Source organism: Salvelinus alpinus, chromosome 24 (genome assembly GCF_045679555.1).
Source record: "Salvelinus alpinus chromosome 24, SLU_Salpinus.1, whole genome shotgun sequence".
Taxonomy (NCBI): domain Eukaryota; kingdom Metazoa; phylum Chordata; class Actinopteri; order Salmoniformes; family Salmonidae; genus Salvelinus; species Salvelinus alpinus.
The window spans coordinates 13,339,784-13,351,912 of NC_092109.1; the positions used below are offsets into that span (position 1 = coordinate 13,339,784).

A 12,129-nucleotide genomic window follows, 5' to 3' on the forward strand; every position below is an offset into this window, starting at 1 on the left:
ATTTGCTGGCATGTTACAATTTGGACATGTTATGTCAATGGCAATTTTAACAATTGCATGTGTCATAATAAAAAAAACTAAGAAAGAAATACAGAGGATATGAAATGCTTTGAAGGGTAACACTTTATTTGGAAATAGTCCCCTGCAGATGGTAAAGAATAATGTTCAACATGCTATCAACAAACTGTTCAGCTAACTATCCACTAACCATAGCCCAACCCTAAACTTAACTTAAAACAAAAGCAAGCTGTTGCATATCAACAGTTGCAGATGACAGTTTGAGCATCTTAACGGGACTACAGTATATAAGAAAGTGGGTCAGAACTAAGTTTAGTTCATTGACTAAAACAAATCAGGGCAGTTCTTCCATATCCATTAGAACTGAACATACCAAGGATAAATACAAGGCCAGGCATGCCGTTTTAGTATATCTCTTCATAATCTTTATATCACAATGACACAAATAATAATGCATATTCCGATTTTTCATGATCATTTCATTAAATCAATAAAGAAAAGAAACTGACTTTTATCATGCCTTTTTATTTTCAGTGTTATGCAACTTTAGAAGTATAAATATCTGTTTTAATATACATCTATGACATCCATAGAGATTTCCTTGGGCGAAATACAAAAACTCAAACATCTTTATTGTACAAATCCTAAAAGACAAACCATAGTGAGCAAATTCATCTAATACTAGTTTCACACATAAAGGAAAAAAGGAAACTCCAAAAACAAGCAGGACAATGTGGGACCCGACAGATGTTGAAACAGAGACATTGACCACCACACAGATAAGACAGTCTAACACAACTGGGTGGCTGGGTAGGTGAGGAAGTCACAGACACTACCAACACGAACATATTTCCTGTGACGTAGCGTATAGATTTGGCAAATCATTAACACAATATACAAAATATACATCCATGAAGTATTTGTAAACAAACACTGAATGTGCTATTTTTAAAGGATTTAAACATCTAATCAGAAAAAAAAGGCATGGGGACAAATAGACTCTCCATCATTCAAAGAGCGTTTTCTGATTCATTTCCATCTGTATCCACCCACTGGGCACAGACGTCAGTTCAACGTCTTGTTTTGATTTACATTTGGTTGAGTTGTCATCTAATGTAAATTCAACGTGAAATCAACAAAACATGTCACCATGTCATTGAATTTTGGTTAAAGTTAGGTGCAAAAAAAAATATGAAATTCTCTTACATGGATGACTTTCTTCAAATCCAATCAGTTTTTCACGTTCATTCAACGTCATCCCATTGAATCTTTTTGGTTGAAATGACGTGCAAACAAGGTTGACTCAACCAGCTTTTGCCCAGTGGGAAGAGCCTGTTTGATAGGGAACAACATTCTCATCTCAATCATTCTTTCTACTAACTAGTACAACTAGAAGGAAGGGGAAAGGTGTCTAATATTAAGGTGACCTTTTTCTCTCCCTCCAAATATTTGACAATACATTTACAATAACTAAATGAGAATAGTAAAACTTCAGAATCTTATTTAAAAAAAAATCTTTACAATCAATCTCATTTGTTATTTTCCACAATGTGCATTCGTGGGTAGTACAGTTGACCATTTATGTAAATATATAGCGTCCCGTTTAGTTTTTGTTTGCCTCCCTAAGATAAAGTAGATTGTTTATTGTTATGACATAGCCTACCTTATAGAGTAAATATTGTATAGCATATTTCGAAATCTATTTTGTGTTGGATATTTAGGGTATGCAATCAAAAGGCCTGGCAGCTAAACTACAGGATATGCCCACGTCAGCGTAAAAGAAGTCCACTGTTTTTTGATACACAACGCCAGTATAATCACCTAAACATCAGCTGTCTAGAATAATGACTTATGTATATAAGATTTGTATATTGGTGCATTTTGTTCTTAGAAAATAAGTAATTTCAAGCCTATTGTTAGCTAGACATTTAACTGGATATTATTTTCATCTGGCTAATCTGGGACATAAATGTTGGCTACTGCATTGCTTACGGAAAAAGAAAAGAAAAAACATGAGTTGAATGAAAATGACAAAAACAATACAAACAATAGAACACAACTTCAGAAGTTTATCTGAAATCTAATCTCTTGCAACCCTGACATTACCAATATATTTTCTAGACGTTTCCTTGAATTTTAGCCCTTTTTAATTTACCATACCCAAAAATGCATTTCCCATTGTATGAATATCTAATCGCACAAATATAAACAAAACTGGAAAACAACACCCAATAAGATGCAGATTACTCCTTAAAAACGGACTTTCAAAGATCTCTTCCACAGTGTGGCAAACGTACTTAGAATTGTTGGTTCATTCCATCAACTCATTGAGCTTGCATTCTACACATTGTCATAATAACATACATATTTTCTCAGTGAAATATTCCAGTGTATTACAATTCTTCACACATTATGGCAAAATCGAGATTGAACACATTCTTGGGAACCACTTGCCTCTCAGTTTTTTATTTGTTTATTTTCAACACTACATTTTTGAGGAAAAGCACAATTGCCCATTTATGCTTTATTTCTATTCAAGTAAAATTCAGAACATATCAGAACTGTTAAAATTACTATGTTAGAGAGGATGTCTTTTGGATAGGTAGATAGACATTATGTTAGCTTATTCTAGACCACAGAATTATCAAGCAGAACATGATTCTGAAATGACATCACTGAGTATACAAACATGACATTGCAAAATATATACATATAAAACAAACACTTATATTTACTTAAGCCCATGTATCCCAATTTTTACAGTTAGTGTTGACATAATTACTTACAAGATATTGCATAAAAATCAAAGGTTAAGAAATGTAGAGATGTGAAAGGAATGTGAATTACAACATAACCTGCTAAGAACAGCAAGTTTTTTTTTTAAATTCCCCATAACCCTAAGGCCTCTTCCACTAAATATGATTCCAGAACCGTAAGATGATTCCATATTAAATAGTTATAGGTAAGAAGTACAGAACATAGTGCGTTTCTTCTGTGCACCGCTACCCAAATCCAAAAAAAGCTAACTTCACTTCTCGGTAATAAAAAAGAAAGAAAAAGCGACATAAGATAAAGTATCTAAACAAACTTGGTGATATTTGACTTCGGTATAACGAGTGCGAGTGAATGATCTGCATCAATATCACACCACTTAAATGGTTGACTGGATGATGTGCCATGACTACTGTGTTTTCAGCTCACACAACTCTGAGTGGGAGTGAAATGGACATAGTTCAGTCTACACGCATTGAAAGTCTGCTACCTTCAATGTCAGGTGCTCTAAACCCAGACCGCTAAACCCAGTGCAATTCAATTCAACCTGCCCCCTGACATATTGATTGCACATTGCACTCTGCTGTCAATTAAAAATAAAGCCCACCAAACTATCACCAGATACAAATTTGACACCTTTGTTACACACAGCAGAGAACCACAAATGAGCAGCAAATCAGTCTACATTCAGTCCAAAAACATTAGACATTTATTGTATCGACCAAGCATTCACAATCACCACCACACACACAAAAATCTGTCTCTCTCACGCAATATAAACACTGAAGTAACAGCTTCCCCGGTTCTCAAAAAAATAAGGCATGATGACACTACTAACAAAAACAAAAATGTTTTATTTCGGACATATCGCAAAAGCAAAGGTGGCTGCCATCGTATTTTTTTAATCCCGCATTTACTTTCTGTTTGCGGGGCCACGTGGCAGATCCTTCGATTGCTTGTGTCGGGCCAAGTCTTTGTCTGAACCTGTGGCTTCTTTCACCACAGCAGCCACTCTTGAAGTCTCTCTCTTGGTGTTTTTCTGTGCAGACGCTACCTCTTGAGCAGATTCCCCTTTCTTCTTGTCAGCCTGTTCTTTTCGGCTGGAGGTTACCTGCTTGTCAGAGTTAGTGACCCTGGGTTCAGCTGTGCTGGGTTTGGCCTGGGGGGTGCTGTTGCTGGGGGTGGTGGCTGCTGGCCCTGTGGCATCCACCCCACCCAGGCCCCTATAAGAGTCCAACCTAAGGCCTTCCGACCTAGGGGCCTCTTCCCTCGGCTTCCCCTGGTACTCCCTGGAGGTCTGGACCACAGCCTCCTGCCCGGTGCTGCCGCAGGCCCTGCTTGAGAGAGTTCCACCGTTGGGTGGGTGTGCTTCTCTTCTCACTGCTGGGGCTGGCACCACTGGTACAGGGGCGGACTGGGAGGGAGCATTGGCCCAGGTCGGAGGCTCTTTCTGAGCTTGTCGGGTTGCAGCAAAGGCTGGCTCTTTCATGACAGTGGTTGCGTTTGGGGCAAGAGTTTTGTGAGGGGGTGATTTATGTTTTGAATCTACGATTTGTCTGACAACTGTTGAAGTAGTGATTTCCTTTTGTTTTGAGTTGATTGAGATTGAGATAGAGGTTTTCTGAGGGGCTGATTTCTGTTTTGAGTCCAGGTTATCTTTGATGACTTGGGCTGGAGTTGGGGCAAAGGTGTGGGGTTCGGGTTCTTTCTGTTTCTTTTTGGGGTCAGAGTTTTGTCTGACAACTGGAGTTAGGGCAGGAATTTGGGACAAAGATTCCTTTAGTTTGGAGACTGAACTTTCTTTCACATGGCTTTGAACTGAGGTAGGAGATAGGGGATCTTTGAGTAGGGGATCTTTCTGTTTTGAGTCTGGGATTTCTTTGACCATTGAGACCGGGGTTTTCTGAGATGACTCTTGTGGTTTTGAACCCAGGCTTCCTTTGACGACTGGGGCAGGAGTTTTTGCTTCATACCTCCCCCTCTCCTCCTCTGTCTTCCCAAAAGTTTGTGAAGGGAGAGGTGAGTCAGATCTTGGCTTAGTTTCGGGATTGAAGATTGTTTGTTTTGTTGAAGCGGGACTTGGTGGTGACTGTTTCACTGTCCGCACAGGACTTGTCTCTTTGATATTTACATCAACAGTTTGCTTTTTAGTGATGGGTATTTCTGTCTCAAGAGCCCCTTTGACCCAAGCCTTTTCAGCAGGTCGATTTGTTAAAGATAACTGCTCTCGCTCTCCAGTCTTTGCATTGCTACCCTTCATCTTTGGGGAAGTGGGATCTTCTCTACTTTGCTTTGCTACACTACTATTTGCTACCTGACTGCTAATGGTACAAGCATATTTTCTTTGATCACACCTTTGTGTTGCTTCTGTTTTACCAGTTGCATTGTACAACATTTCTTTAGACAAAACACATTTTACATCCACTTTAGGACTTGTCTCTCTGACTTCGGTCATTTTATCCCTTCCTGCGTTTGCAGTTTTGAGCTCCTCAACAGCAGACACACTGGCAGGTTCATTGGCATTGTTTGGAACTGGCCTGTTGCTTTGAACCTTGTCCGGATTTTGGGTTTTCTCCGTGCCATGCTGTTTTTGAGAAGCTTGACCACTTGTTCGGTTCTTATCTCCAAAACTAGAGATTGGAGCAGGGATGGACGTTTGCATTGTGGTCCCTGTCGAGGGACTGCTGCATACCATCTGCTGCTTTGACAGGTATGGAGTCTGCTCTAAAATATATTGTACAAATGTAGTGATGCTACCTGTATTCTCAGCTGGTCCTTGTTTCTCATTGCTCTGCAGGTAACTGGGCCCTGACTGACAATCTGAACTTTGCTTCACTGGTACAGCTACATGAGGGGAAGTTGTATGAACCTCCACCTTTGGGGCAGGGACGGATGGTGCAGTCTTCCTGGGATTCCCTGGCTTTGCGGCGACAACTGTATCGGATGTCTTGGAGATATCAATGTTGTTTTGCTGTGCAGGAGCTGAAGTCTCTTGAGGTGGTTCTACCTCCTCTTCCTGGTCTTCGTTGCTGACCTCCCGTATGGAGGGCGTCTTCCCACAGTGGGAAAAGTGGGCGCTGTGGCGGGATGTCCTATGATCGTGAGCTATCATACTGGACCTGCTCTCTTGTTTCCCACCAAAGTCGGAGACCTCTGCCTTGGAGGAAGGGGGTTCACTGTGACTAGGTCTGTCGTGTGGCGTCTCACCACTGCTACTGCATTTAAACCCAGTGTTGGAAATACTAGCCTCTTTGGCGGGAACTGGGCTGCTGAGGGCCACAACAGCTGCAGGGCTTAGTATACTGGTGGGGGGGCTCTTCTGCTTGTCAGAGGGTTTGAGCAGGGGAATCAACACCTGCCGCTCAACTGGGCTTTGCAGCCACGTGGGTATCCCTATTGAGCCGCCATCACTGTCGGCCATCTTGGAGAGGCAGGTGTCTGTTTTAGACACCCTTGGCCCGGAAAGAAGGCCAATGTCCAGGGTGCCCTCCAGGGGTTTGAGGGAGGAGACCAGACGCCCCTCCAGCTTGTATTCCGAGGAGGTCTTCCTGAGGGAGCATTCATTGGAGGAGATGAGCTGGAGTTTCTCCACGGCGCTTCCCTCCCCCCTCCCAGAAAACATCTTGGGGTTCAGGCCCTCAGGGCTGGTGTGGACGCTGCTCATTGTACTTTTGATGTGGTCTAGAGCCAGCGCTGAGTCCAGCTGCAGACTCTTGGAACGGATGGAGCCAAAATGGAGGCTCTCATGAATGCCGGGAGAGAGCCGACACATGCCGCCGTCTTCTCGCTCCTCGAATGACTGCCTCTTTCGGGCAAATTCCATGTTGGGGGCCTTGAAATCAAGCCTGTCTGGCTTACCGCCCTCTTTGCTCTGCCTGGACAGCTGCCACTCAGGCTTCTGGGGGCTCCAGTCAGGATGGATAGAGCACAGAGACGAGTCAGCGCTATTGCCCCCTAGTGGTTCGGGGGTGCCCTCACAGGCACGCGTGTTCAGCTTCTTATACAGGACATCTTTTAGGGTGAAGCTGGCAGCTTTGCCTTCCAGTAAGACTGTCTCTGAGCCTTGGCTTCTGCCCTGGCTTCTTCCTCCTTCAGCACCAGATGTATCAGACTCCTGTAGAGCATCCTGCTTCTGCAGGGATTCTCGCCTCTCTGACCAGTCCTGTTTCTTCATCACCCCCTTGGCTTTCAGTTTCTCCTTGTCCAGCTCCTCCATAGACTCCTGCCGACCCATCTTGCGGCCAACGGGCCTCTTGAGGCAGCCCTGCTCAGCCGGCCGGACCCGGGTGATGGTCGGAGGCTCGCTGGGCGTCTCCTCCACACTCTGCAGGGTGTGGTGGTCCATGTCCCCAGGACGCACCTCCTCTCCCAGGGCCTCTTCCTGGGTCACCTCCAGGCTGTGCTTCCTGGAACACAGGTGCTTCTTGTCACCCGTGTAGGAGGGTGACAGCTTCTCCTCCGACTGCACCCGCTGGAGGAGTGGCGAGCGGGGCGGCTCCGCACTCTTGGGCCGTACCATGTGGCGGACAATGGTGGGGGGCGAGTGCATCTTGACTGGGAAGGCCTGGTTGGTCTTGGAGATCCCCATGGACCCATGGCTGAGTAAGGGAGATGGTGAGCGCTGCGGGGAGGTGGGCTGGGGGGTCGGAGATGGGGTGCGGGCCAGTGGGGAGAGGGGAATGCTGCCGGCGGACTTGCGACGGCCCTGTCGGAGCCTCTGGCCAGTCAGTTTGGGGCCCAGGCCGTGGAGGGTGCTGGGACGAATGTGGCAGGAGCCTGCGGGGGAGTTTGGTGCGCTGGAGCTCGGGGAGCTACTCTGAGAGGAGTTGCCACCTGGAAACACAGAGGGATTGACGTTATTCAACAAATAATATTTTATAGTGGTAAATATTGTACAACCTAATTTCAAGAAACATTGATTGTTTTACTGATGAACACTGCTCAATTCTAAAATGTATTTTATTGTGTACATTTAATTTATTCCATAAAATGTGAACGATTGACAGTCTATCTCACCTGACTGGTTGAAGTCGGGGGTGGGTCGGAAGGCTGCGGTGGGGGAGCGGGGGGACAGGCTGTGGGTAGGAGACCCTGGGAGACTCTCCCCAGAGGACAGGGAGCGGTTGAGAGAGGAGAAACTACGGCTGGTCTGCAGCAGAGGGGAGGGCTGCATGGCAAAACGCCTGAACACAGACCGCCGCCTGGAGAGAGAGGAGAGATGACAACGTCAGTCTACCAGTATGAGGCCCAGACACTCACTAGAATATATTTGTGGTCTAGACTCCAGAGAGTGTCTAATCTAAGAAAACTATCCTTAAAAATGTGTTATAACTTAACTCAGCAAAAAAAAAAAAAAAAAAAAAAACATCCTCTCACTGTCAACTGCATTTATTTTCTGCAAACTTAACATGTGTAAAGGCAGCAAGGCACCATGTGCCTTGGTGTAAGAGTGGGGTAACATATCACAGCAAGAACTGGCAAATCTGGTGCAGTCCATGAGGAGGAGATGCACTGCAGTACTTAATGCAGCTGGTGGCCACACTAGATACTGACTGTCACTTTTGATATTGACCCCCCCTCTGTTCAGGGGCACATTATTCAATTTCTGTTAGTCACATGTCTGTGGAACTTGTTCAGTTTATGTCTCAGTTGTTGAATCTTGTTATGTTCATACAAATATTTACACATGTTAAGTTTGCTGAAAATAAATGCAGTTGAGAGTGAGAGGACGTTTCTTTTTTTTGCTGAGTTGATGATCATTGTTCTTAAATGGTGGTATAACAATGTTTATATTCTTGAGTAACCAATAAAACCATTCAGTCAATCAAAAATGAAAGCCACAGTGAGTTCTTTGGAATGAAAAAGTTGACTGACAGTAGTGATGAGAGTTGTCGTTGTCTAGTAGTGACAGAGGGAGTTTTAGCACTGTTGCAAGGAGCCACAGCTACACCCTGTGGTTATACTGTGTATGACAAAACCTGAAAAACGCTTGCTGTACAAGCTTACTAGTGACCTCTACAGAGCACACTGCATAGAGACCTAGCTCTAGTTAATTGGTTCATATCTAATAATGAAATGGTTTCTCATATCGAGAACAACAAAACCAAACATGAAATTCTTGCCTTTCTTGTGTCTTCTCCTTCTTGGGCTTCTTGGTGCGTCGGATCATCTTGCTCCTGCAGCTGTTCCTCCTGGCAGGCCCTGTTTTGATGGAGGTGTTCTCAAACGGTGTGGTGGAGATGGCCACCTTACTGCCACTCTGGAAAGGAAGCACATACATAAGATAAACTGGCCCAAAATGAATTAGCTCCATTGTGAGAGTGTTAAGTTAGAAACAGGGTTGGAAAGAAAAAATTGTTGGCTGGACTACTGTAAATGAAATTACCGGTAGATAAACAGTGAGATATACGAGCTCCATCATGAGAATATCAAGTTACAAACTAGAAATACCTTTAAAACATACCTTATGCTTATACGATTACGTCACTACCATTTGTGGACAATTGTTACTAGCAGTTACAGTACATGTGATGAAAGCTTTATATCCAATGGTTCTCTGACCTTGAGCAGCAGTTCCACCACCTCAGTGTGGACCAGGCCGTGGACCGGCTCTCCATTCACATGAGTGATGAGGTCACCAGCTTTCAGCCCCGCCTTCTGGGCCGGACCCGGGTCCTCCACATTCTAAACACACAGAAACACAGTTAGCTACTTGTATCTATCATCACTCAATAATGAGCTCATATTGCAGTACAAAAACAAAACATTGTTTCCCATGGTACAGGTTTAATTGAATACAGCCACTAAACGTATTATTCAATATCCAATGACATAGATGAAAGTGTACTTTATTACCGGTACTTCATTAGCTATTTGACTGTGTTTGTCCCAACATGGTGAAACAAGGCTGTTCTTACTAAGACCGTGTGGTAGACAGTGTAGACATCACGGTCGCAGGCGTACACCGGGATGGCCCGCAGCGTGAAGCCAAACTTCTTCCCCGAGCTGTGGATGATGATTGGCTGCCGAGGGCAGATGACGCAGAGGGAGGAGTCTCGGCTGGGGGAGGAGTCACGAGAAGATGGGTCCGAGGAGAGGGAGTAGGGGGATATGGGGCTGGCCAGAGGGGACACCCCGAAGATATCTGGAACAATAAGATGGACAAATAAATGTCATTATTTTGAATGATTAAAAATGGCTGGAAATATCACAAAGCAGGCATTTAAGATATCTGGAAGAATGAGAAAGACATTTCTAATGATATCTGTACCAATATGAGACACACATTAATGAAGGGCATTTTACTAGGGGAAATAATGTGGCCATTGTGATACAATCAAGAGACTAATCTGGGAATCTGCCAGATAGTGTGAAAGCAAAATAAGTGTTGCCATATAAGTTTTTTGAATAGCACACCATCCATTTTTATCCTAATTTCATAGAGTGAATTCTAAAAATTCTTCAAACCAAAAACCCAGTGGAGGTTCATTTAAAGGTGAAAACACAGACGCACATACAAAGACCGCTACTGTCATTTCTATTGACCTGTTTTCCAGTGGCTCTCCCCTCAGTACCCAGCTGTTCCTATAAAGCCTGGGAGCCATGAATCACTGTGTCCCTGCTGGGAGTGAGACTTAAGGGATTTACTCCCCTCCCAACAGTGGAAGGGCCTCTCAGCTCACCACCCGAGTTAGTAGCTCCTCTTCTGGGCTACTGCGCACACAGCCACTCCATAAACTGGAGCCTCATCCCAGCAGGAGCTGTGCCAATTTCACATAGATCTTTCATCTCGGCATCTTTCATCTCTTTCACACTCCTCTCTCGAAATCCATCGCTCTAATTCTAATTATGTGCTCGCGCTTACTCCTCATCCTGTCCTCTAACCTCCTCTAAATCGAAATGCTAGAGATCACAGGGGTTGTGTGTGTGTGTGTGTGTGTGTGTGTGTGTGTGTGTGTGTGTGTGTGTGTGTGTGTGTGTGTGTGTGTGTGTGTGTGTGTATCCTCTCACCTCCAGGGATCATGAGGGAGAGGGCACTAGCTGAGACAGACTTGGAAACTTTGGCAACACCACCATGCTTATCCCCATGTCCATCGGGCTGCAGGCCGCCATGCTGCCCTCCCAGGTCCATGGGAGTCTTGGAGGAGGAGTCAGGGCTGTCTACGCCCTCACCCCTGGAAGGAAGCGGGTCCAGGTGCTCTGAGAAACTACCTACAGACCAAATTAGAACAGGGTACAATTATGTCCAAAATGTTCCATACATGTTTTTGTTACAGTCAAGCACATTAAAAACATTGAACCATATTATAACTTTTTTTGCTTTTGAATACCATTTGAACCCACAGTCTTAAACACCCAACATGATGCCCATATCTAGCATTATCCCTACATATTCTACCAGCTCTAACCAGTGCTCTAGGCCCAGGCCTCCATACCAGAGAGAGTAGCCCCGCTGTGGGTGCTCCCGGGGGTGGTTGCGTCAGCCTCGTCCTCTCCGATGGAGAAAGCCACCTTGCTGGGGTCCCCCAGGACCAGGGACTCCTCATCTCCATCCTCGGCCGAGATAGCAAACTTGGGGAGCAGGCCGGGGGGGCGAAGGCCCATGCTAGTGCTCTCTGTGTCCGAGGATCGGGACAGGGAGTGCCTGAGGGGAGAAAATGGAAATGGGTAAATATCAACCACCCTCAGAAAATAAACATTCAAAACATACTAGTTTACTGTATTATAATTGTTGTACTGACTAATTGGGTTTTGCATTGCAAGTGTAATGGTGATGAGAACTGAATGAATGGTGAACCAAAAGGTGTGTGAAAACAATAGATGGTCATTAATCAGAGTTTGAATGTAACAGAAGGGATATTGTGGAGCGTACATTTCAGTGAACTCCGGTGTCCAGCTCAGAGAGTCCACAGTCAGAGAGCTCTCACTCTTCTTCTCCTCTGTCTCGCCCTTCTCCTCCAGCTGGCCACGGGACAGGTCCAAGCTGCTGTACACCTACACACCACACAGACCGAGAGACCAACACATGCAGGGACAGACACACAGACAGAGACCTTACAGACTGTCCTCATAGAGGAAAGAAACTACTGTACACATAAACACATCACTCATAAATATATCCATTCATAGTATGAAAAAGTTGGGACAGACCTTGATACTATAGAAAACAAGCAGTGATTCCAAAATAGCGGCAGCAGCCACTGCTTAGACTGCTAGGCTGTGCACTACAAAACTGGTGGGTCGCGGTGGATCACGGAACAAAAACTGCCATTCTCCTGCCTTCGAAGGCACATTGTTTTCAGAGGCAGAGCATACTGCAATGCAGCACAACAACGCGCA

General features: G+C 44.7%; 1 protein-coding gene across 7 annotated transcripts in view; it reads right to left on the minus strand.

Moving 5' to 3' along the window:
- Nucleotides 1–523: 523 nt before the first annotated feature.
- LOC139552197 (microtubule-associated serine/threonine-protein kinase 3-like) overlaps nucleotides 524–12,129 on the minus strand; it is a 176,931-nt gene continuing 165,325 nt past the window's right edge. For all 7 annotated transcript variants that reach the window (XM_071363671.1, XM_071363670.1, XM_071363669.1 and 4 more), the window contains 8 exons: nucleotides 11,663–11,784; nucleotides 11,226–11,434; nucleotides 10,801–11,001; nucleotides 9,708–9,934; nucleotides 9,352–9,474; nucleotides 8,913–9,049; nucleotides 7,807–7,991; nucleotides 524–7,623 (listed from right to left, as the gene is read on the minus strand). In XM_071363671.1, coding sequence (XP_071219772.1) covers nucleotides 3,704–7,623; nucleotides 7,807–7,991; nucleotides 8,913–9,049; nucleotides 9,352–9,474; nucleotides 9,708–9,934; nucleotides 10,801–11,001; nucleotides 11,226–11,434; nucleotides 11,663–11,784 — 5,124 coding nt within the window. In that variant the 3' untranslated portion in view covers nucleotides 524–3,703. The remainder of the gene's footprint in view (nucleotides 7,624–7,806; nucleotides 7,992–8,912; nucleotides 9,050–9,351; nucleotides 9,475–9,707; nucleotides 9,935–10,800; nucleotides 11,002–11,225; nucleotides 11,435–11,662; nucleotides 11,785–12,129) is intronic.